The 27,017-nt window shown below is 35.3% G+C and overlaps 1 protein-coding gene across 1 annotated transcript in view; it reads left to right on the top strand.

Moving 5' to 3' along the window:
- Positions 1 to 27,017, top strand: part of UBR3 (ubiquitin protein ligase E3 component n-recognin 3) — a 229,015-nt gene that overhangs the window by 111,546 nt on the left and 90,452 nt on the right. The window contains exons 20-24 of the mRNA XM_029224835.1: positions 317 to 458; positions 3,984 to 4,088; positions 5,165 to 5,338; positions 7,183 to 7,643; positions 11,717 to 11,805. Of these exons, the coding sequence (XP_029080668.1) occupies positions 317 to 458; positions 3,984 to 4,088; positions 5,165 to 5,338; positions 7,183 to 7,643; positions 11,717 to 11,805 (971 nt within the window). The remainder of the gene's footprint in view (positions 1 to 316; positions 459 to 3,983; positions 4,089 to 5,164; positions 5,339 to 7,182; positions 7,644 to 11,716; positions 11,806 to 27,017) is intronic.

Here is a 27,017-nt window from a genome sequence, read left to right as displayed (position 1 = left end):
CCAAGTGTAGTGCCACAGTGCTGTTTAGTGTTCCGGAGAGCAAGAAGGCTTTGATGTGCCTTACAGAGAAAATTTGTTGTCAGATAAGCTTTGTTCAGGCTTGTTATAGTGCTGTTGGCTGTGAGTTCAATGGTAATGAATCAATAATATGATACATCCAGAAAAAGGTAGAGGAAGTTATGATCTGTACCTAAGGCTATTCCAAAAAGTGCTGAAGTAACATATATAGTGTGTGATGAAGCTATGGAATCACTATTTAAATTACATTTTAATCTTGAGTCTATCATCTAATTTTAGTATTGTTTTATTTTTACAGTTTAAAACAGAGTGGAAAATTCCCTGGAAATCCCTGGCCTCCCTATAAGAAAAGGACGCCACTCCATCCCAGCTATAAAGGTCTCATGAGACTTTTGCACTGTAAAACTTTACACATTGTGCTATTCACTCTGCTTTACAAGGTACAGTAGTAATTCAAATAGAAAGACTCAGATTAGAATTTATTACCATAATTTGTAAATAAAAGTGCTAAAGGATAATATTTACATAAAAATACTATTTATAAAGTAAAATGTATTTATATGTTTAAGATGTGTGAGGGTATGTCATAATCACATATATATGAATTGTATTCTTTATGTAATTTCAAATCTAAGTTGAGAATAACAGCTATACCATTTTTTGGGGGAAACTATTCATATTATCAGTTTCAGATAGGAATTTTTTTTATGGTTTCTGTGCCACAAGAAGTGAAATATTGTGTGAGTACAGGAAGAATGAAATGAACAGTAGGGACCAAACAACCACCAGAATCCACTAAAATGACAAAACTAACATGGCAGCCATAGGAGCCAGTGACCCTGTGTTTAGGCTTGTTCTCTTGGCTTTCTTCCTCTGATCAGGAATGTGACATGGAGGGATTTGAATGGGCTCCTAAGTGACACCATTAAGGATTTTCTTTCATTAAATACCTTAGAAACTCAAAAGGTGATGCTTTTACTTTTTTGTTACCTAGAATTTGTTTTATCCTTGGGTCTTCTCACACAGAACGGACTTACTTATTTGGCTAACATTAGTTGTGTACTCAAAAATTGTATACATAATGTCATAGAGTATGTGTATATATATATATAACAGGCATATTTATGTTCTAACCTGGATAAGAAATGAAAGACAAACTATACTCATGTTATATAGGTAAAATAACTATAGACATTTATAAAGTAACTAGACACGATAAACATTATACAGTTAGATACAAAAAAACTATTGTTTCTTCTTTCTAATTAGAATTTGAAAAATTAAAAATTAAATTAAAAAAGTAAGCCTATTTGTTAGGCAAATTTACAATTACTACATATGCATTATTTAAATTACTTAAATTAAATTTAGTTAAGTAGACACTTTAGTTTTTTTCTTGTTTGCTGTGTAAACAAATATAACTTTTAGATTTCTGTACCCCCTATTCTTTTTAACTCTACCCCACGACCAGTTTTTTGTTTTACTTGTAAAAATTACTCCTGTTAAAATTTTAGACATGCGCCTCAAAAAAACATCTTGAATGGTTTATTTTCATTAATTTCTAAGAGAATTATTCAGTAAAATGATTTAAAATGTTCTTTTTTCATTAAAAAAAGTAGAATATTTTTTCTTACTAAAAAGATATTTGTGGTTTTGATTTTTTACAAATAGATTTTTTTTTTTGAATGTCTACTTAGTGCCAGATTTTGTTTCAAATACTTTATATACACTTATATACATTACTTTGTTTAATTCTAGGAAACTTCCTTATGAGTGAAAGTTCTGTTGTTATTCTCATTTTTCAGATATGATTTTTAAGTTTTAGAGATTAAATAACTAGTTCAGATAGTGAAGCTAAGTACATATATTGGGTTGGGCAAAAAGTTTCTTTGGGTTTTTCCGTAACATCTTACAGATAATAAATGTCAGTAATTCTTGATTTAAAAATTAAAGAAGCCTACTGCAAATGATTTGTGTCCTTTCAAGTTAAATTTTTTCAACCTTTTTATTTGCTTACTGTAAAAATAATATTTCATCAAAAATAGAAAGGCAATATTGTTATAAGATTATTATGAACAAATTTTTTAAAATCTCAACTTTGTAATAGTTTTCATGACTTTTATGATAGTAGAAGAACCTTTAATTGACATTGCATTGGCAGGTCAACTTTCTAAAAATCAGTGTCAGTAAACCATTTCATCTCCTGCCATGTTTAATATTAAAAAACTTTAATATAGAACATGTTGATAAAAATCCCCAGAAACCATTTTTATTTTTTTTTGTAGTACCTAATAAAGTTTTTTCTTTTCTTAGCCCTTAAGTTACTCATTTGAAGTTGTAAGATGTAATGCCATAGGATTTCAAGCCAAAATTTATTTGATTTTAGCTAGTAATGCTCTATTTATTAAGAGGAGGCAGAGTAGTAATGATAGGCAGTCCTTGGGAGTTTGAAACTGTTCTAGTATTGCTTGTGCTAGCTGAGTGTGTGGCTGAGCCTTGGTTTCCTCCCTGTAAAGTACTGGATTAGAAAACATGACCTTTGTTGCCTCCCAGCCTTCAGTCCCCTCTTACTGTTCTTGCTCCTCCCACTATCCATACCACCTATCTACTATTTATTGAACACCAATTGCTAGATACTGTATGAAGCAAGTTACAGATAGTGATCATGTAATCGTTGCAATAATTCTGGACTACTATTCCAGTTTTAAAGATGAGAAAACTTAAGGCCAGATGTTGCTCAAGGTCAAATAGCGAAGTATATACAGAATTTGTATTAAAAAACAGGTTTTTAAAAGATTTTGAAAGTCTATTCTCCTCACCACTGTGCCACACAAAATATGAATGGAAAAGCCTTCTCAGTAGTCAGAATAAGCATTAGAAAGTCAGTGAACTGAAAGTCTTTATTTTTTAGTCACAGTAGATTAGCTCCTAAGTGACTAAGTCCTTTCCAAGCTCCCTCTGCCGTTTGGGCAGTTTCTGCTAGGCTCAGCCTAGACTGGCCTCTTTTTTTGTTCTCTGTAGCCTCATCTGCAGCTGACAATGCCACTCCCCGCAGAAGCTCTTCCTCTTACCCCTTCCATAGTTTGACCAGATGGCTTTTTTTTTTTTTAAATAATGAAGACAACATGATAGTTGCCAGGCTGTTTTTTTCTTATGGTATTTTATGTGTCTTCTGGTTAATAGTTTGTTGCATCATATTGAATGAGTGATTGGTGTAGGTTAGCCCCAAAGTCCTGCATAAAATGTGTAAGGCTTGCATTGTGTATTCCGTGTATAAGGTCAGATTTATCAGTATTTCCTCAGAGAAGCCTCTCTCCTAACCACTTGCATTTCTTTTTCCTTTCTCACTCATATAAACCACACATTGCATACACATTTACACAACAACACAAAACACTCAGGTTCAGAACTTTAATTTTAGAGACAGATTTTAAGAATATTAATGTTCCATAAACAATTATTTTGCTCCCAGTTATATGCCAGGTGCTATGCCAAACACATTTGCATGAATTATCCTATTTTACAAACTTATTTATCTGATATCTTTGTCATCAGGAGAAGAGTGTCAGCAACTTAGAATGTAAAATAGTCTTGTTAAATTACTTTATTAGATACTAGTATTTTTATAATAATGGTTTTAGTGGATTATTTAATGTCTTAACCTTTAGGAAATCAGTGAACTAATATCTCTGGATATTGCCTAAAATACTGTGTGATCTTGAGAAGGAACCTGTTTTACTGGTTTTATTTTTGTCTTTTCACCAAGGTATGGCTTTATTCATGTATCTGATTATGAATTTTGTATATATATGTATATATATGTACATATGCATACATACACATATATATGTGTATATGTATTTTATGTTACTTTCATCTATAGCATTAAAATATTTTTTGATATTTAAGTGAAATATGTTTTGTGGGAAAAAAGTAATTACAGGGCATCTTTTCCCTTTTTAAAGATTTTGATGGATCATCAAAATCTGTCAGAACATGTACTCTGCATGGTTTTATATCTGATTGAATTAGGACTTGAAAATTCAGCTGAAGAGGAATCAGATGAAGAGGTAAGTAGTTTCTTGTATTTTTAAATGTTGAAGTTATGACATGCCTTAATAAAAGGTTGTATGTCATCTTGAAAGGTATTTATGGATTCATCATACTCAGATGAAAATCTTCCTAAGAACTATTGGAAAAGGCCCTTTTTAATCTTCACGTACATATGTTCTTTGAGAGGTTTCACTAATACATTAAACTCCATTTGTAGAATTATTGAATTTGAAATTCGTAATTCATAATATGTAGATGTAAGAAACATGGTTAGTGTACTTTTGGTGTTATGCTAATAGCATTGATTACTGGTAAATAATTGTTATGTTAGGAATTCAGTCTAGAAATTCTAATAATTTGATTAGGGATTAATTTTGAATAGCAAATTGTTTCTGTAAAGGTTTTAAGTTAATGGAGTAAGTATTGTTATAAGGGAGAATGTTTACTTAAGAATACAAGTTGTTAATCTGTTTCAGGATTTTATAAGTATCACTTCCATAAAAGTAATTGTCACTACAAATTGATTTTATAATTAATTGATATTTTCCTCATCCCCTCCCTCCAAAAAGACAGAATACAACACAACATAATAACAGCAAAAAAACAAACAAGAAAAAACCAGACAAGTAAAAAGACTAGGCTGTACTTTATATTCTAAGTTGAGTCAACATATATTCTTTCATAGATATTAAAAGGTCATTACGATTCCTCTAAGACTAAGTCAGACTTTTGGTTGATTTTTCAGACTTTCTTCTACAGTTAGTCCAAATTAGCATTATTTGATTGTATTATGAGTTATTCCTAATGGTTGATGAATAATATTCTGTACTAAGTATTTCCAAATTGAAAAGTGTATTTTTTTCTGGAGAAGTTTAGCTGACTTCCATTGGACTTAACCTATATTAGTACTGAGAAATTTGTTCTAAAATTTTGTGTTTGTATTTGGTTTTATTAGCACTTTGTGATTTGTGAATGAGACTATAAGGGATTCAGGAATATGACAGGCAATAGACTATTATTTGGGCTTGTTACATTTCCATTGTACCTTAGACCAGATTGGCAAGGTTTGATATTCATTATGTTTATGTTTTAGGCATCAGTAGGTGGACCAGAACGTTGTCATGACAGTTGGTTTCCTGGTAGTAACTTAGTATCAAACATGCGACACTTTATAAATTATGTTAGAGTGAGAGTTCCAGAGACTGCTCCAGAAGTGAAGAGAGACTCACCTGCAAGTACCAGCTCTGATAGCTTGGGTTCTTTACAAGTAAGTGTAAAAGAGAGAACAAAAAAAAGGAAAGACTTTGTTATGTTGGGTTGTGTCATTTAGATCATCCTGTCATATCTAAAAGAAAAATAAATGTGGTTGTAGATAATTTTAAATTGTCTTTTATTTCCTCTGATATATCTAAGCAACTTTTGCCTCACCCATCTTTTTCCTTTAATCTGCCAGAGTTCACGTCGGCCTAAAGTTCTTCAAAGAGAGGTAGAAGCATATAATATTTGCATTAACTAGCAATATGGCTTTAACTGGAAATGGGGACAAATGCTGAAGTATTTGTGTGTATATGTGTGTGTTTAATTAATATGATTAGATTAAAAAATGTTTAATGTGTGTGTGTGTTTTTTAAACGCAGTAATTTCAGCTTAATTTTAAAGAAAATTCATATTATTGAACTTAAAAAATAATACTGCATATTTACTAGTGGGTTTTTCTTAGTAGTGTTAGTATTTTGGGCCAATTATAAGCGGCACATTTCAGCCTGTTTACATTTAGCATTGTTACTAACATCTTAAAAGTGAACGTTCCCTAAATCAAAATAAATTTAATCTTTAGTTGCTGGTGGCATGCCCATTCACAACTTTTTTTTTTTTTTGCTCCTATGGCAGTTAATTAACTTTGATAAAATAAAGCCCACAAAAATCTTAAACTCCATATATTGTGTATTTGGATGCATTTTGAAAATCAGCTCTCTCATTGCATGTAGCTTAATTAATTTATAGAAAGCAGAAATGAAAAATCTTGATATGACAGGGCAAGTAACTAAATTTAAATACCTCTAATTCCTACAATATAGATTTTTGCAAGTAAAGAACATTGAATCAGACATTTCTTGTTGAAGAGTCCATTTGTAGGAACTTTCTTTGTCTTTGACAATATGTTTTTGCTGTGAACACCATAAAGAATTTTGATTAAAATATTGGAATCTATAAGCGGCAGCCTTTGCCTCTAATGCTGATACAGAGTACGTTGAAAAACAGCTTGGATGTTAAAAAAAAATAATGTATGTTATAATTTAGCTCATAAAAAGCTCAACTGATTGAAGTATCCTTTCTATGCTTGCTTAAAAAAAACTAATGAAATCCATTAAACTAGCTTGTATCTTAATTAAAAGATGATTTCTAAGAGCCCTAATGCAGTTTGACTGCTTTAGCAGAAAAGGCTAGTTTGAAGATAAATTATTGAGAGAAATAGTTTTAAAAAATCTGTTCAAATAACAAATTATAGTGATATTTAAATATGAAAGAGATTAGTTTGATTTTTCATCTTTATATTTCACTTTAGTAACTTAAAGCATTTGTGTTAGAATTAATTTTCAAACTTTTGAAGTTCCTTAAAAATGAAATTAATTAGCAGTTCAGATTCATTAATTTGGTAAAAAATTAATTTATAATTTTCTTAAGTGGAAGATATCATGGTCTTCTAGAAGTTGGTAAAGAGTGTAGTATTCTTGATGAATGTTGGATAGAATAGCTTTTATTCTTTTAATCTGATGAAGTACTTTGTTTATGATTCCTCTTTAATATGGCTGTAGAAACTACTCAAGCTTTGTCTATTTTCCCTGGTAGGTAGGCCCAGGAGGTTGTAAAACAGGTGTTACTGTGGCTAATCGCCTTTCTCCTCGATCGTTTCCAGGTTGAGGGGGACTAAGTATATTTGAGAGAAGTGAAGAGACAGATTTACTTAAAGAGCAAATCTATTAAATAAAATAAATCTTTGGATGAAACTTTGAACATTCCCTTTTGAAAATGTAGTACTAATATGGTTTTAAACTTGACACTTGAATAACTTCTCTTGATTTTTCTTTTTCTTTCTCTTTTGAATGGTAGAATTCTGGTACAGCTCAAGTTTTCAGCTTAGTAGCAGAGCGTAGAAAGAAGTTTCAGGAGATCATCAATCGCAATAGCAGTGAAGCAAATCAGGTGGTTCGTCCTAAAACTTCAAATAAATGGTCTGCACCTGGTTCAGCTCCACAGTTAACTACAGCCATTTTGGAAATTAAAGAAAGCATATTGTCTTTGTTAATTAAACTTCACCACAAACTCTCAGGAAAACAAAACTCCTACTATCCTCCCTGGCTTGATGACATAGAAATTTTAATCCAACCAGATATACCTAAATATAGTCATGGAGATGGTATAACTGCAGTAGAAAGAATTTTACTAAAAGCTGCATTGCAAAGCAGAATGAACAAACGCATCATTGAAGAGATATGTAGAAAAGTGACCCCTCCTGTACCACCCAAAAAGATCACTGCTGCAGAGAAGAAAACCCTGGACAAAGAAGAAAGGTAATTTTTATTTTTAATGCTTTAAACTAATGTATGGTACAGTTGAAGATTTTATATTACCACCCCCCATCCCCACTTTTGGCCATCTGAGGCTAATCACCTGGATGTTTATCAGCTATAATCATAGCTGATTAGTTTGTAAGGTAAATGGAATCAAAGATAGTCAGTGCTTGTGCATTTAGCATGCTTGAGTTAGTTATCATTTACATTTAGAATACATATGGTGACAGCCATATGTATTCTAAATGTAAATGTACATGTATGTATTTAAAGGTGAGCTGTAGAGTGCGTAGCTCATTGTTTTAATTAAAGAAACATACTGAAACTTATAAGTTTATTATAAGTTTACAAAGGAGTAGTATAGGAGACCAAACACATATTCTATCAGTGCTATTATTATTAAACATTTTTGGAGGTCTCATATGTCTTTGAGCATCTACGGCACATTTTTGTTTGTTTCCATTTCTTCCTTGATGACAAATTTTTGTCCTTTGAGGATGGGTTTAATTTTTAAAACCTTTTTATTTTGAAGAAATCTCAAACTTACAGAAATGTTTCAAGGATAATACAAAGAACTTTTGGATCATTTCAGAGTAAGTTGCTTTACCCTGGAATACTTTAGTGCGTGTTTTTTAGGAATAAGGTCGTTTTCTTACCTAATCAGAATACACCTTTCAAAATAAGGGAATCAACATTTTATTTAGTACGATAAAATCCTTAGATCCCAAGTTTTGACAGTTGTCCCAGTAACGTGTCTCAGAGCAAAAAGATCCAGTCCAGAATCACTCATTGCATTTTGTTGTCATGTCTCTTTGGCCTCCTTCAGCATGGAATAGTTTCCTCAGTTTTTCCTTTATTTTCTTGACCTTGGCACTTTTGAAGATTATAGAGCAATAGACACTGTAGAATGTCCCTCAACTTGGGCTTGTCTCCTTTCCTATTACGTTTGGATTCCGATGATGCACCTTTGAGAGGAATATCAAGGAAGTGTTGCTGGGGAGTTGCCTGGTGGCCTAGTGGTTAGTATTCCGGGCTTTCACTGCCATGACCTGGGTTCAATCCCTGGTTGGGGAACTAAGATCCTGCAAGTTGCGGCGGCCTGGCCAAAAAAAAAAAAAATGGAAGTGTTGCTGTTTTCTTTTGACTGCATCCCATCAGGTGTCACATGATTTTAATTTGTTTAATTACTGGTGATTAACTTTGATCACTTGATTATGAGGGTGTCTGTTAGACTTCTTCACTGTCAAGTTACCCTTAGTAACTTTCCTCTCTTTTTTTCCCCCCTTTGTAATTAATATGTAATTTGTGGGGAGATACTTTGAGATGTTGCAATATCCTGTTCTCCATCAACTTTCAGTTTATTCATTTATTTACTTATATCAGTTTGGAGTTATGGATTCCTATTTTATTTTATGGGTTATAATTTCATGCTCATTAATCATTTTGATGCTCAAATTGTTCTAGATTTGACCAGTGGGAGTCCCTTCAAGCTGGTTTCTGTGTTCTTTGGATTTCTCCCCACCATTCTTTGAGCATTTTCAATTATTTTCTGGGCCAAGAAGATAGCCCAGGTTCATCTTGTGTTTGGTATTAGCCATTTCTCCAAAGAGTCCTGGTTCCTTTTAGTAAAGAATCTTATTTAGAAACTACAGTCCATGTGCTCATTCTAATGAGCTCATTCACAGACCCTCTTAGTGGGCAAAAATGTGTGTGTATGGGGGGCAGATAAAGGGAGGGGAGAGAGAGTTGTTAAAAACTATGACTGCGAGTTCAACCTGATAATCCCAATTCTAATCCAGCACCATAGGATTTATTCTTCTTTTCCTTCTTTTCATAATTGTAACTCTCTCCTCCCATAGTGAGAAACCTGGCCCCTATAATCCTTAATATGTATTAATTTTTGATTACTTCCCTTGTATGTAACCAATTTCTTGTAACTTTCCCCCACACGAATGCCTTCCTGTGCCGGGCCGTTGGGTCTTGACACCCTGTCCTAGGCCACTGTGCCACCTTCCATGTTCAGGAAGGAAAGAGAGTGCAGGAGTGGTTTTTTTTTTTTTGCTGTACGCCGGCCTCTCACTGTTGTGGCCTCTCCTGTTGCGGAGCACAGGCTCCGGACGCGCAGGCCCAGCGGCCACGGCTCACGGGCCCAGCTGCTTTGCGGCATGTGGGATCTTCCTGGACCGGGTCACGAACCCGCGTCCCCTGCATCGGCAGGCGGACTCTCAACCACTGCACCACCAGGGAAGCCCAGGAGTGGTTTTTAATTTTTTGAAATGGCAAATGTCATTGGGAGTCCACTTTGATGAGTAGGGTGAGTGATCAACCTGGATAATAATATATTGGCTTAAAATATAAAATATAATATAAAAAATAAGAGTTATATTTATAAAATAGGTAATACAGTGAGTTTTCTTAAGTGGGCCCTAACTTACATTTAAAATAAATGTTAGAAAAGGAGTGTTAAAAATCTCTTGAACTTTATTGGCAAAAATATGTAACTTTTCATGGTAAGCTGGACCACAGTACTTGATTTTATAGATGTTTGTGATTATCTCCACTAAATGGGTCAGAGTGGATGTGTGAATAATCTAAAAATTACCATCAGCATTCCATTCTTCTAAATTCTATATCCTTTAATCATTTCAGATTAATAGCAGAATTCTTTTATGTTTCCCATAGAAATTACTACATAGAGTCTCAGTTTAATAAAATTCTTTTGTAGTATATAGATATAATAAATGGTCACTAAAAGAAACTGCTATAGTATACTCCATCCATTATGGTTTTTTTTTCATCCATTATGTTTTTAATGTCCTTTGTATCATGGGCTATGATAAATCCCTTTTTGAGTTTAGTTCAAGTAAAAAGTTTGTCTCTCCCAATGAGTTAATGTATAACTTACCTTTTAACCTTTTTCTTCTTCCTCTCCCTCCTCTCTTGTTTTGAATTACTATATGAACCTTACCTTGCTGGGGGTAGAATTTTATGCTTATTAGTATTTCTAGCATCTTTAAATGTAGGGAAGCCTATCTCCTGTCTTTATTAGTTTACTTTTATTTTCTTATACTTATGTTATAGTCATTTTTTTTCTTTTTCAAGTAGCCTCAAATTAAAATGCTCTTTGGAAGTAGATAAGGGATAATTAATAAATAGAATAAAGTGAACTAATCCAAAGGAATATTTATGCTTAGATTTGGAATATAGTTTTATCTTTATCTTGTATTTGAGACTCTTTCATATTCTTTTACTTCAAACAAAATAAACCAAACTTGGAATATTTCCTGGTAGAAACTGGAAAACTTCCTGGCTTTTTGCTATTTCTCTTTTAGGAAGAGACCTGTTTTTAAGGTAACAGTAAATCTGACTATTCTTTTTAAAAATAATTAATTAATAAATTAATTTTTGCTGCATCAGGTCTTAGTTTCGGCACATTGGATCTTTTGTTGCGGTGTGCGGGCTTCTCTCTAGTTGTGGCGTGTGGGTTCCAGAACGCGTGGGCTCAGTTGCTCCCACATGCTAAGATCCTGCAGCATGTGGGATCTTAGTTCCCCAACCAGGGATCGGACCCGCGTCCCCTGCAGTGGAAGGCGGATTCTTAACCACTGGACCACCAGGGAAGTCCCCTAAATCTGACTATTCTTATCTTTTAGATTCTGTTCATAGCTTAACATAATAGTTTCTTCTAGCAATGAGTTTGCTGTTATTTGTACCTGGGGTTAAATTGTGGATTCCTAGCTAAAACTCTTCTTGCTCTTGCTATGAACTGACATATATTTAGGAAATTGTGTTGTTGGACATCCAAATTTTCTATCTAATTATTATTTCACATTTTAAAGTAAATCGTGGCTTTTATTTTTACCTATTTAAGCCCAGTGATTGTCAAACTATTTTAAAGCAGCAGAATCCTTTTAAGGACAATAAAATTTTACCTGAAATTTAATACATAGTACAGAAAATTGGTTGTTCTTAACTGTGTGTGGGGGGCCTTTCGTACATTATATACTCCTGAAAGATAGTAGGTATGTCTTAAGCACGTCTGGTACTTACCACTTTATTTCTGTTTAATCTAGACGACAAAAGGCCAGAGAGAGGCAGCAGAAATTGCTTGCAGAATTTGCTTCACGACAGAAAAGCTTCATGGAAACTGCAATGGATGTTGGTAAGTCAAAATTTATTAGTTTAGAACTCTCATACTTACAGTTACAATTACCTTAGGGATTATCTAGTCCAATCATCCACCAGTTTTTAACATTGCAAACATGATTTCTGGTCTTTATTTAAACAATAGAGTGATGGAAGATCAGACCTTTATTATAGACAGTCCATTCTGTTGTTGAGTAGCTACAGTTGTTAGAAAGTTCTTCCTGATGGTAGTAATACAGTATTCTCCTGCTGCTTTCTTCTGTTAAACTGTCCTTTAGATTTGTGAGGTTCATCATTGTGAATTTACTTATTCTGATTTTTTCCTGTGAAATTATTCTGAGATCCTTAAGATAGTTTTCAGATACTTTCAGTGTCTCTTCCTGCTGCCCACCCCTTCACTGTTTCTTAAAATCAGATGCACTTCTCACTTCCATTAGGATTAGCATTAGCATTTGTACAATGAGAGAGGATGCCATTTTCCTGTGTGATGGTAGATTGCTATGAGTAATCTTTTACAAACGTAGGAAAAATAGATTAAATCTCAATTAATCTCAGGCTTCAGTTAACCAGGATACTCCCTTCCCTGACTATTACTTGTATTTCATTGATTTCTCTCTCTCTCTTTTAACTTTTAGACAAAAATGCTGAAAGAAAATACACTGAAGTTGTGCCTTTAGTTAAAATATATACACATATGTGCATTCAGACATGCAAATACAGTCTCATGCACATAAGCACATGTAACTAGAGTTATATATATATATTAACTAATGTTCAATATATAACTAATGTTCACAAGAGGTGTGAAGAGGAGGGTCAGTCCAGATTTAGCATAATGTATTCTAAACCATCAACAGTAGAGTTTATGTTCAGGACATAACTTTGATGTAAAGTATACTAAATTCTGCTTATTGGATTAACTTGCTATCAGTTGACTTTTTTTTTTTTAACATCTTTATTGGAGTATAATTGCTTTACAATGGTGTGTTAGTTTCTGCTTTATAACAAAGTGAATCAGTTATACATATACATATGTCCCCATATCTCTTCCCTCTTGCGTCTTCCTCCCTCCCCCCCTCCCTATCCCACCCCTCTAGGTGGTCACAAAGCACCGAGCTGATCTCCCTGTGCTATGCGGCTGCTTCCCACTAGCTGTCTATTTTACGTTTGGTTCAGTTGACTTTCTGATAAGAAATATGAGGATTTAGTTCATTGACACTGCTTTCACTTTTTCCATTGTGTTTTCTTTTCCTTCTTTCCAAAAATTAATAATTATATATATTTTTTGGTTTTTACAGATTAAAGATAATTGTAATAAGTGTTACAATTAAGTGTTCTATTAAGTGTTCTATCTATAGCCAGTTTTTTCATATCTCTTCATATAAAATGAACTAATAACCACCCTTAGTTTTCATTTTTCTTTTCCTTATCTCTACCTTCTGCATTTTATTAGTTACTTCTTTTCTTTTAAATTAAGGTTGCCAACATTTTGTTTTGCAGTTGCAGTCAAGTCTTCCATCCAAAGGTTTATTCTATATGTTGAAAAACAGTTAAGATAACTGTTCGAATGTTGTTGAATACAGGGCTAAAAAATAACCTAGTATTCATTTACTTTTTTTTTTTTTGAGTCCACTGGCCTGACTCCTAGTGCACTTTAAGGAGATTGTATTTAGTATATAGCCTCTTTTCTCACAGTCTTGCAATTGCTAAAACCATACCATCCTTTCTTCATTTCTGTTTGGGCCATTACTTTGTTATATTGTCTTTTGTTTCTCCTGAAGTTTCCAACTGCCTTTTTTTCGAACTAATATGCCTTTATGATATCCCTATTATTCTGCCCACTCAATCATACTGTCCTTTGCATGAAATTCTATTCCAGTCTGGTCCATTTGCTCTGTAGGCATGCTCTGCAGCCATTACCTTAGGATTTTCCTCTTATCATGTTGATCTGGGGTTTCCTGCATCTTATGTCTTTCTGGGAGTCTTGTTTATTGGAGTGCAGCCTCAAGTGTATTCCCAATAATGCTTGTGCTGGAAGCTAAACTTTCTGATTCTTTATATTTCCAGATGGAACTCTGGTTTGCTCTCATGCTTGATTGTTAATTTGGATGAACATAAAATTCCCCGTTGCTACACATTTTCTGTTACAACTGTTAAAGCAATACTCCCTTGTCTTTTGCCATTAATTTGATAAGAAGTATGGTGGTAGTTTGATTCTTATTCGTTTGTGGGTGAGCATTTTTTTCCCTTTCCTGTGACACTTTTATAATTGTTTGATCTTTAGAGATCTGAAGTTTTATGATATGTATCTAGGTGGATCTTTTTTCATTCTCCTTAGTACTTAATGGACCTTTTCGGTCTGAAGATTCATGTATCAGAAGCTCTGAGGAAAATTTTTCCTATGATTTTTCTTGATAACTGGTATAGCCATCTTCCAAGATGATCCTCAATGATCCATACCTGTTAGTATTTATGCCCTGTGTAGTCTTCTCTGACATTGTGCCAGAATTGGTAGACATGATCACTGAGATATGGCAGAAGTGATGGTATGTCATTTCTGAGATTAGGTTATGAAAGATACTATGGCTTCTCTCTTGACGGCTTTTCTTTCTCTTGGATTGCTCATTCTGGGGAAAGCCAACTGCCATGTTGTGAGCAGCCCTATGGAAAGGCCTGTGTGGTTAGGGACTGAGGCCTCTGGCCAACAGTCATGTGAGTGAACTTGGATGTGAAACTGCCAGCCCCATTCAAGTTTTCAGATGAATACTGCGCAGCTGTTAGTTTGATAGCGATCTCATGAGAGATGCTGAGCCAGAACCGTCAGCTAAGCTGCTCCCAGGTTCCTGACCCTCAGAAACTGTGTGAGATAATAAATGTTGTTTTAAGCCACTGAATTTTGTGGTAATTTGTGAAACAGCAATAGAAAACTATTATAAAACTTTTCTCCTTATATTTTCTTTATTCTCTTTTGGTGGGACTCTCACTACTTGGATATTGGATCTCTTGGATTGATCTTTTAATCTTTTATGTCTTGTTTTTTATACATCTTTATTGGAGTATAATTGCTTTGCAATGTTGTGTTAGTTTCTGCTGTACAGCAAAGTGAATCAGCTATATGCATACATATATCCCCATATCCCCTCCCTCTTGCGTCTCCCTCCCACCCTCCCTATCCCACCCCTCTAGGTGGTCACAAAGCACCGAGCTGATCTCCCTGTGCTATGCGGCTGCCTCCCACTAGCTATCTATTTTACATTTGGTAGTATATATATGTCAATGCTACTCTCTCACTACGTCCCAACCTCCCCTTCCCCCCGTGTTCTCAAGTCCATTCTCAACGTCTGCATCTTTATTCCTGCCCTACCACTAGGTTCATCAGTTATGTCTTTTTATATCATGTATTCTTTTTGCTTTACATGCTTAGAGGTTTCTTCTCTTCAATATCTTGGTTTTACTTTGTCTGTAGAATTTTTTCTCAAATCTTTCTGAATGTCTCTCTTTCCCTTTATCCTTCTGAATTACTTAGAAATTTAAGTTAGTCTTTCATGTTGTTAGTTTTCCTCATTTGCCTGATAATCCTTGACTCTCCTGGAAAGGTGGCCTGGGTAGTTAATTTGGGTTTACCCTGCTGAGGTCTAAGTAGGTTTGATGCTAGTAATTCTCTTTAGCGTGAGTATGGATGAGGTGTGTCGACTGTCAGACTTAGATTTTGGTGGGAGGACTGCAGACTACTCTGTTTGGGCCCCCAGATGTTAACACTCAGTTAGAAACCCCAGTGCTCTCCAACTGACTTGTTCAGTTCCTCTGGAGAAAGAGTCTTTTTTTCCTCTGTGAGGTAAATGTCAAATTATCTGAGTGCTCTGTCAGTCAAAGTTGGGGAGGGAATTGGGGTGCTGAGTAGTGAAGTTCTGTATATAGACTTTTGATTAATTACTCTGTTTTCAGAGTCACTTAATACTTATGACTCCTATCCTGTGCCTCACTGACTGATTCTGAGCCCAGAGTTGACATTCTTCTAACGGAGAGATCAATTCTTCCTTTCTGTAAACTTTCTCATAATACATAAGTGGTTGCAGCTTTTATGACTTTCTTTCATTTTCATTATGTCTCCATCTCCTCCAATCTTTTGGAAATTTTATTGACATTTCTTATTTGTTGGTTGGTGAAACTCTCTTCCACAACTCCATCCTTTTTCTATATTCTTGGGGAAATATTTCTTTATGTATTTCTCTACTTTTATTTCAGTGGTTTTTTAGAAGGAATGGAGACAAAAGCCTGTGCTCAGTCTGCAATCTTGATTAGATACTTACTTATATTTGTTATTATAATATATAAAGTTAAAATTTCTATTATTACAAAAACATTAAATTTTTATTATAGAAACTTAGAAAGCACATATAATCAAAAATAAGAAAATAATATTATATTTTTACTATCAGATTTCCTAACCTAGGCTGTATCCTTACAAATCTTTTTCTGAGTATATATGTATATAAATGCTTTTTTTTTTAAACCAAAATGAGTTAATTTCACACATGTTGTTTATTCTTATGAAAAATTTCAAACATACAGAAAAGCTAAAGGAATAGTATTATAAATTCCCATGTACCACTGTAATCCTCCCCTAGTTAACATTTTTCTTTATTTGTTCTTTCCCTCTCTGTCTGTCTCTACTAAATGAAGTAAGTTATAGACATCATGACACTTTACTCCTAAATACTTCAACATACGTGTCCTAGGATTGAGAATATTCTCCTACTCAAGCACAATACATCATATGTAAGAAAATTACTTTTTCTTTCAAAGTAAATAGCTTCAAATACCAACCTGGATATTATGTTAAACAATGAAATCATTGAATTAAGTTTAAAAAATTTAAAATTGTTTACAGATCATTTTGTCCTTCGGTAATTCTACTAAGGGTATATAGTCAAAAGCTCTGTGTTCTGAAGCCACTTGAGAGCAGTCTTTTTGGGGGAGGTAGTGTAACCAGTTTGATGTACAGTTCGGTTTGTTTGTTTGTTTGTTGGCAACCTTAGGAACTAAGAAAAAAAGCTTAGTTAATACTGCTTTCAGAAATTGTTTTTATCTGTTGCCTCCCACTCCCAAGTGAGATAGAACAAAAACAGTTTTCTAAGGAATTGATTAAGCAAAGTATCCAGAGGAGGTTAGGTAGTATTGTCTTGAATAGGAGAATGGCCACCTCATTCCCTGAGGAGACTGGAGGGAAGAGGGAAAGAGTGGATGGAGATAGAGGTGAGTTCCATTAGGCGCAGGGGAAGTGGGAAGTTCAGGTGATCACTCAGTTGCTTCAGTTTTCAGGGCTAAGTAAAACGTGAGTTCTGCTGAGTGAAAAGAATGCCACCTGAGGTTTGGAATAGTTGCTAATGAGAGTGGGAGATGTTGCTCACCCAGGCTAAGTATAAAATTTGATAAGCAATGCTTAGGAACCAGTTATGTTCACAATCATATATTTGAATGTCAGTAGTGTGCAAAGTTATTGACTCACTGTCCTAAATCTTACTACTTTTTGGAAGGTTTGATCTTTTTTGGTAGTAGCCAGGGCACAGGAACAACAATTGAGGGATCAGGCAGACATGATTGCTAGCAAACAGAGGCAATTCCCAGAAGCCATCAGGATAATGGGCTCCGCTCTCTCCTAGTCCCGGTTCTTGCATGCTGCAGTGGTGACAGGTGAGGTAATAATAGATTCATGAGCGTTTGGTTTATTTATGTTGGTTATGGCCATGCCAGTGGGATTCTGGACCATTCAGATTTGCATATTCCTTTTATTTGTAACTCACTCCCTTCCCAAAGAGATCTGTTTGACCCCTAGAACCTGTTTGAGATCCCATTTTCATACATCGCTCAAGATAAAAATTACAGAGTCATATGTCTCACTGCCTCTGATTACTCTGCTCATTTACATCTGATATTATGTATTATAATATTATTAACACATAAAGCAGGGCCCACACCTGAGGTACTATTTAGCAATAATACAGACACAATTTAATCTCAGTCCAGTCCTCTGCTTTATTTGTCAGATACCTTTTGTCTTCTTGCATTATTTCCCATCTGTGTTGTAAATGTAAGCATTCCATAGTTGCTTCTTTCTTATTTTGCCTTTATCTTTGTGTATGAGGGATGTTCTCCCAAGATTTCTAGTCTAGTAACATAACATGTAGAGTATTTTGAATTTATAACATACAGTACTTTACAAGTCCTCTAATCAAATATTTTACATCATTAGGTAAAAATTTAAGGACAAACGCTTTTCTCTCTGAATGCAACAGATTTCTACTCTGTGATTAGTACTCTTATTTATATGTTGATAATGCCTTTTTGTAGGTATCAAATTTTCTATATGAAAAGACTCCCTCTGCAATTCCTTCTGTCTTTGTCTCCTGATTACTATACCCCATTATTTGTTTTTACTAGCCATCTAGGTATAGAAGTCAGGATGTTAGACCTTGATTCATTAAGGCTTATCAGATAGATATGACTGAAATCCAGCATAATTGTTTCAAGTGAGAGTTTAGATGCTTAATATAGAGCAGATTTATTTTGGAAATTATTTTCTTATCTTAAATATACTACATTTAATCGTAGAAGTTATATGGTACAGAAAAACATAAAGAAGGATGAATTTTATCCCTAATCCCACCATCCAAAAGACACGTACATTACAGATGATACTGCATAGTACAATTTGGTTTCATGTCTTCTTGCTCAACATTTTAGCATAAACATATCCCTATATTATTATTAAAACTCCTGGTAACGATGATTTTTAAAGGCTTTACTTCGTTGGAGAGGTAGCAGGTAGTGGTTATCATCATGGACTCTGGAGCCTTACTGCCAAGTTCATATTGCAGCCACTCCATTGCCTGAAGTAATTTACTGAACTTCTCTCTACATTGGTTTCCACATAGTTAAAAAGGGATTATTATACTGCCTACCTCATAGGGTTGTTGTGAAGATTGAATGTATTAGTACATTTAAAACACTCAAAACAGAGTGCTTGGCACATAATAAGTGTTTATAAGCATTGGCTATTACTATTATTACTTTTATTCTATAATTTACTTAATCATCCCATCATAATTGGACTTTAGTTTTACAGTTTTTTAAAATTATTATGAACATTGTATATACAAAACCTTGTCTGTATTTTGGGTCTGGGTCTAAAAGTATGAATTTGGGGGGATGGTGATGATGAGATATATTTTTGTATGTTAACTGTGTAACCAAAACTATGCTAAACACATTCTGTATATTGACTTATTTGTCCTGATAGACCCATGAGATAGATGGTAGTATTCCAGATAAAGATGCCTAAATTTAGGTTAAGAAATTTGTCTGAGATTATACAGTAGTAAATGGTGGAGTATGGGCTGTTAATCAACAAGCTCTTTACTATTTCTTCATATTTGAAGCAAATTGAGCAGAGTTAAGTCCCTCCCCTCCCCTACTCCCCCAAGTTGGTAGCCTGGAGATAGAAAGGGACAGTTATGAGGACAGTTGCAAAATAAGAATTAATAGACTGATGGTTGATTGATTGAGGTACAAGGTACAAGATAGAAGGGATTATTCAATGTGTTTGGAAAGTGTTATTTATTTATTTTTAAACCAGAATGAAAAGAATGCTTCTTTTCCAGTAGCTGAAACAAAAATCCTTGGTGTGTCTCTATTAGTCCAGCCTAGTTATAAGGTCAGCCCCACTCCAGTCATATGAATCAAAAGTGGGGGTGATGGTATGATTCTCTAAGCAAAAATTGAGTCCTGCTGTTAGCAGATGGGACAGTAGATACTAGGTAGATAGAAATAGTAGCTGTCCACAGTACCCATCCTTTAAGATTTCGTTTGGAAAGTGGGGTAGTCCAAGCAGGAGCTGGCATAGATCAGGATTTGGTTGACCTCTTATTGTTGTTAGTTGTGGAGGGAGCTGTTTATTTTGCTATTTAATAGTACAGTTTAATTTGAGGTTTATCCTTTTATTTTTTTAATAATTTACATAAGAAAGGGGGTTGGGGATATATATATATATTGAGACATAAAAATAGTTACATCCCCAGTGTCCCCTTCTTAGGTAATTGATAACATACTATGTATAATTCTTCTACCTTGCTTTTTTCACTTAACATTATATCCTGGAGAACCCATCATGCAGTGTATAGAGATGTTCTTTATTCTTTTTTCTACCTGTATAGTAGATTCCCCACGATACCACCCCCCATAGTTTATTCAAATGGTCTTCTATTATTGGACATTTGGGTAATTTCCAGTCTTTTGTTATACAAGTTGTACTGCAGTGAATATCTTTGTGCATGTATCTTTTTGTATTTTGATAATGTATCTGTAAGATAGATTTCTAGATGTGGGATTGCTGGGTCAAAGGGTAAACACGTGTAATTTTGCTAGATATTGCCAAATTACCCTTACGGGGTTGTACCATTTTGCATTCCCATCAACAGTGTGTCATAGTATCAATTTCCCTGCGTACTTGTCATTAGACTATGTTGTCAAACTTTTGTATTTTTGCTAATCTGGTAGGTGAAAAGAAGTGGTATCTGGTCTAATTTTAATGAGCATTTCTCTTATTATGGAAAAGGATGCTGTTTATATCTTTAACTGCTTCTTATTCCCTGACACATCTTTTTGCTGCTTTAGGGTTTGATTCTATCATAAATTAGCCTCTTTTATATTCTTACATTTGCTTGGAATCAGGCACAGCTGTAGACTTGCTCTGTTTTAGGTAGGACCGATCTACTTGTGACATTGGAATGCATATAGTGCATTAGTCCTATGTATTTATGGCTGTTGCATCTGTTATTATTTTATAAATTATGTAAATTTTGCTGTGTTAACTTGTGAAATTCTTATTCTCTCAACTAAATAGAAACTAGTTGAACTTCTTTTCACTTAAATTAGAAAGCAGATCTCATGGATAGAATACTTTTTATGTTGGTTGCTCTGATTGTAAATTTGTTCATTTTTGAGGGATGGTGCTGCATCTGTCATTCAAGTCAGTCATCTGTGATGTGGTGTATTTCAAAAAAAAAATACAGCCCATAAATGTATGTTATGTTTTGGTTATTTGTTCCATAAATAAGACCCACTGATACCAATCCAAGACATTAAAAAAAATATGCTTAACATATCATACAAAACTGTGTGAAAGCAAAGCTTATCATCTCTTCCTACCTTCCCGTTTAAATTTCACCCCTCCAGGATAAACCATTATAAACAGGCTTTCTTGTTTCACATGAATGCATTTTGTTTCTATTTGTTTTTCCTGAAATAAAATTTTACTGTGTATAATACTGTACAGTTTGCTTCCTTTTTTTTTTTTTCTTTTTTTTTTACTTTTGGCCTGCCCAGCGCGGCATGTGGGATCTTAGTTCTCCGACCAGAGATCGAACCCGTGCCCCCTGCATTGGAAGCACGGAACCTTAACCACTGGACTGCCAGGGAAGTCCCATGCTTCCTTTTTTAAGAAAATTGAAATATAGTTAGTGTACAATATTATGTTAGTTTCAGGTGTACTACATAGTAATTTGATATTTGCATAAATTATGAAATGATCATTTTAAGTCTAGTAACCATCTGCCCCCATACAAAGTTACTACAGTATTATTGACCAGATTCCTTATGCTATATATAACATCCCACTGCCTTATTTATTTTATAACTGAAGGTTTGTGCCTCTTAATCCCCTTCAGCTATTTTACCTCCCACTCCCCACTCCCCTTCCCTCTGGCAACCACCCATTTGTTCTCTGTATCTATGATTCTGTTTCATTTTGTTTTGTTTTTTTACATTCCACTTATGAGGTCATACAGTTATTTGTCTTTCTCTGACTTACTTCACTTTAACACAGTACCTTCTAGATCCATCCATATTGTTGCATATGTCAAGATTTCATTTTTTCATGGCTGAATATTATTCTGTGTGTGTGTGTGTGTGTGTGTGTGTGTGTGTATGTGTATGTATACTTCTTTATCCATTTCATCTGTCAGTGGACACTTAGGTTGCTTCTGTATCTTGGCTGTTATAAATGCTGCTATGAACATTGGGGTACAGCTTCCTTTTTAAAACACTTAACAATGTATCATGAATATCCCTGCAAATTAGTATCTGGGATCTCTTTTTATCCCAGATATCATTATGCACACATGTGCTTGCATATGTATGCAATGTTATATACACGGGATTAATATAAATTTTTTTAATCCATATTATTTTTTTCTCCTTCCATGACCCATGCTTACAGCTTGCTTGGTATATTCTTGTGCTTTTCTCTGTATTTATATAATCATATACAAACATACTACAATTATATGTTCATATCAGGTTTCCCCTCCTTCTCCCCTGTCCCCCTTTCTTTCTTCCTTGATTTTGATCATTGTTTGCTTTACCAGATGGGATCACTTTTTGCTGCTCTCTACCTCAGTAATACCTCCAGGTGCTCTCTAGTAGTTCTGATTCAGTAGTACTCAACTTTGCACATTAGAATCATTGTATCCCCCTTAAAATAATATCTGTGCCTGGGATCCACTATAGACTAAAGAAGAGTCTCTGGGAGTGGGGCTCAGGCATACGAACCTTTTGAAAGTTCCCAGCTGATTCTTAATGTGCAGCCAGAGTTGAGAACCACTGCTCTAATTTGTTTCTTTTCCTTCCGTTTCTTTATTTGAGGGGAGGGAGGGAAAGCTCATAATAGCCCATAATGAAGTACTTTACTCAGCTACCTCTCTATTATTGGATATTCACTTTGTTTTCAGTTTGTTTTTGATTTTGCTATAACTAACAGTGCTGTGGTAAACAGTCAATATAAGTTTCTGAAATTGGTATTTCACTTTATATATCTACTCTTTGGTAGCCACTAGATGGAGATAAGTGTTTATATAGTTTTAATACTATTAACTAATAATTTTAAAGAACCAGTTACAGTGATGTAAATCTGACATTAACTCAGATTTTTTTCCATGTATTGTCAATTAAAGATACAAAAAGTTCTTTCTCCTGAAATTTTTTCGTTTAGGAATGAAACATTTTCCTATAAAGCTAAACTTAGTTTTACCATATGATACAGCCATCATGTTCTGAGGTATTTACCCAACTGGTATAAAAACTTATGTCTACACAGAAATCTGCGTGTGAATGTTCATTGCAGCTTTATTCATAATTGCTCAAAACTGGAAATAGTGAAGAAATCCTTCAATAGATGAAGGGATAAACAAACTCTGGTACATCCATACTATAGAATACTGTTAAACAATAAAAGGGAATGCTGTATCAAGCTGTGCAAAGATGTAGGTGAATCGTAAATGTGTATGCTTACTGAAAGAAGCCTGTCTGAAAAGGCTACATACTGTATGTTTCCAGTTACATGACATTTTGGAAAAGGCAAGACTATAGAGCCAGTAAACAAATCAGTGGTTGCCAGGGTTTGGGAGTGATAATGGGCTAAATAGGTGAAGCATAGGGGATTTTTTTAGAGCAGTGAAATTATTCTGTATGATACTATAAAGTTAGGTACATAACACTATGCTTTTGTCAAGACCCATAGGACTTTGTAACAGAGTGAATCTTAAGTATGCAAATTAAAAAGTCATTTAGGAGGTTGGAGGTCTCAGGATGGAATACAGAATGTATCAAGAGAATCTAACTGTATATTACAAATGTATGAAACAACTTCATTGAAGGGGATGGGAAAAAGGTGCTTAACTTGGAAATGAGTGGAATTGCTTAAGACTGAAGGCAAAAGGAACTGCACATAAGCGTTGTACTGTAGTTGATAAAGTTTCTGCCATGGTGAATGGGTTAACTGTTCTGAAACCACTGTACATGTATACTGAAATTGAGCACTTACATACAGGCATACCTCATTTTATTGTGCTTTGCTTTATTGCACTTTGTAGATACTGTGTTTTTTTACAGATTGAAAGTTTGTGGCAACCCTGCGTTGAGCAAGTCTGTTGGTGCCATTTTTCCAACAGCATTTGCTTACTCCGTGTCTCTGTCACATTTTGGTAATTCTCACAATATTTCAAACTTTTTCACTATTATAATATTTGTTATGGTGATCTGTGATCAGTGATCTTTGATGTTACTACTGTAATTGTTTTGGGGTGCCACGAATTCACCCATATAAGATGGTGATCTGAATCAGTAAATGTTTTGTGTGTTCTGACTGCTCCACTGACTAGCTATCCCCCTGTCTCTCTTCCTTTCCTTGAGCCTCCCTATTCCCTGAGGCGCAACAATATTGAAATTAGGCCGATTAATAATCCTACAGTGGACTCTAAGTGTTCAAGTGAAAGGATGAACTGCACGTCTCTCATTTATAATCAAAAGCTAGAAATGATTAAGCTTAGTGAGGAAGGCATGTTGAAAGCCTAGATAAGCCGCTTGTGCCAAACAGTTAGCCAGGTTGTGAATGCAAAGGAAAAGTTCTTGAAGGAAATTAAAAGCGCTACTGCAGGGCTTCCCTGGTGGCGCAGTGGTTGAGAGTCTGCCTGCCGATGCAGGGGACACGGGTTTGTGCCCCGGTCCAGGAAGATCCCACATGCCGCGGAGTGGCTGGGCCTGTGAGCCATGGCCGCTGGGCCTGCACGTCCGGAGCCTGTGCTCCACAATGGGAGAGGCCACAACAGTGAGAGGCCCGTGTACTGCAAAAAAAAAAAAAAAGTACTACTGCAGTGAACACACGAATGATAAGAAAGCAAAACTGCCTTATTGCTGATATGGAGAAAGTTTCAGTGGTCTGGATATAAGATCAAACCAGCCACAACATTCCCGTAAGCCAAAGCCTGAGCCAGAGCAAGCCCTTAAGTCTTTTTAATTCTGTGAAAGCTGAGAGAGGTGAGGAAGCTGCAGAAGAAAAGTTTGAAGCTAGCAGAGGTTGTTCATGAGGTTTAAGAAAAGAAGCCATCTCTGTAACACAAAAATGCAGGGCGAAGCAGCAAGTGCTGATGTAGAAGCTGCAACAAATTAATCAGAGGATCTAGCTAAAATGATTAATGAAGGTGGCTACACTAAATGACAGAGTCTCAATGTAGGTGAAATAGCCTCATATTGGAAGAAGATGCCATCCAGGATTTTCATAGCTAGAGAGAAGTCAATGCCTAGCTTCATAGCTTCAAAGGACAAGCTGACTCTTCTGTTAGAGGCTGATGCAGCTGGTGACTTTAAGTTGAAGCCAATGCTCATTTACCATTCCAAAAATCCTAGGGCCCTTAAGAGTCATTCTAAATCTAATCTATAGGTGGAACAACAAAGTCTGAATGACAGCACATCTGTTGACAACATGGCTTACTGACTATTTTAAGTCCATTGTTGAGACCTACTGCTCAGAAAAAAAATATTCCTTTCAAAATATCACTGCTCATTGGCAATGCACCTGGTCACCCAAGAGCTCTGATGAAGATGAATGAGATTATATTGTTTTTCAAGCCTGTAGTATCCATTCTGCAGCCCATGGATCAAGGAGTAATTTCGACTTTCAAGTCTTATTATTTAAGAAATACGTTTCTTTTTTTCTTTTTAAAGCAGTGTCTTTTTAAAAGTATATATATTTATTTATTTGGTTGTGCCGGGTCTTAGTTGCAGCAGGCAGGCTCCTTAGTTGTGGCTCGCTAGCTTCTTTAGTTGTGGCATGTGTGCTCCTTAATTGTGGCACGCATGTGGGATCTAGTTCCCTGATCAGGGATCAAACCCAGGCCCCCTGCATTGGGAGCACGGAGTCTTAACTGCTGTGCAACCAGGGAAGTCCCAAGAAATACATTTCACAAGGCTATAGGTGCCATAGATAGTGATTCCTCTGATGGAGCTGGGCAAAGTAAATTGAAAACTTCTGTAAAGGATTCAGATGCCATTTAGAACATTCATGATTCATGGGAAGAGGTCAAATATCAACATACATAGGAGTTTGGAATAGGTTCATTCCAACCCTCATGGATGACTTTGAGGGGTTCAAGACTACAGTGGAGGAAGTAACTACAATGTGGTGGAAATAGCAAGAGAACTAGAATTAGAAGTGGAGTCTGAGGATGTGACTGAATTGCTGCAAGCTCACGATAAAACTTGAACAGATGAGGAGTTGCTTCTTACGAATGAGCAAAGAAGGTGCTTTCTTGATGTGGAATCTACTCCTGGTGAAGATGCTGTGAAGATTGTTGAAATGGCAAGAAAGGATTTAGAACATTACATACACTTAGTTGATAAAGCAGTGGTAGGGTTTGAGAGGATTGACTCCAATTATGAAAGAAGTTCTACTCTGGGTAAAATACTATCAAACAGTATTGCGTGCTACAGAGAAATCATTCGTGAAAGGACGAGTCAGTCAATATGACAGACTTCACTGGTGTCTTATTTTAAGAAACTGCCACAGCCACCCCAGCCTGTAGCAGCCACCACCCTGCTCAGTCATCAGCTGTCAGCCTTGAGACAAGGCCTTCCGCCAGCAAAAAGATTAGACTTGCTGAAGGCTCATATGATGGTTAGCATTTTTTACCAATAAAGTACTTTTTAATTAAGGTGTGTACGTTGTTTTTTTTAGACATAATGCTATTGCACACTTCATAGACTACAATATAGTATAAACATAACTTTTATATGCACCAGGAAACCAAAAATATTCATGTGACTCACTTTATTGCCATACTTGCTATATTGTCATGATCTGGACCCGAACCCACAATATCTCTGAGGTATGCCTGTGAATAGATGGCAGATGATTGGAACTTGATTTCTCACTGTTGGAGTGGGAGGTTACAGCTAAGCAAGGGAAGACGCTGGAATGTCCATGTTTTAATGGATTAGAGTTGGAGACATCAGTATGAACTCACATTTAGGTTAATATAGATACAGGTGAAATGACATATATATAAATATTTATGGGTACGTGCATATACACAAGTTAGTATGCAGACATAGTTTTCCTTCCTGTGTCAGTGGAGAGGGCCTAGAAGTAAAGATGCTCCAGTAGAAACAAGCACACCCAGTGCCCCAGATCTTGGTTTCTAATACAGTTCTCCAAAAATATATGAAAAATTAAAATAAAAAGGAAGCAGATCTCCTTGGAGAAATGGTTCCTTCTAGAACTGGGGCAGGGAATATGCAAGATGAGCCTGGAGCATCTCATAGCTCTAGGAAGTTAGGAAGTACTAAACACACACACACACACACACACACACACACACACACACACACACACACACA

Source organism: Monodon monoceros, unplaced genomic scaffold, assembly GCF_005190385.1.
Source record: "Monodon monoceros isolate NGI ecotype Baffin Bay Population unplaced genomic scaffold, NGI_Narwhal_1 Super_Scaffold_16, whole genome shotgun sequence".
Taxonomy (NCBI): Eukaryota; Metazoa; Chordata; class Mammalia; order Artiodactyla; family Monodontidae; genus Monodon; species Monodon monoceros.
The sequence above is the reverse complement of the archived record's forward strand: the minus strand, read 5'-3'. Positions and strand labels throughout refer to the sequence as shown.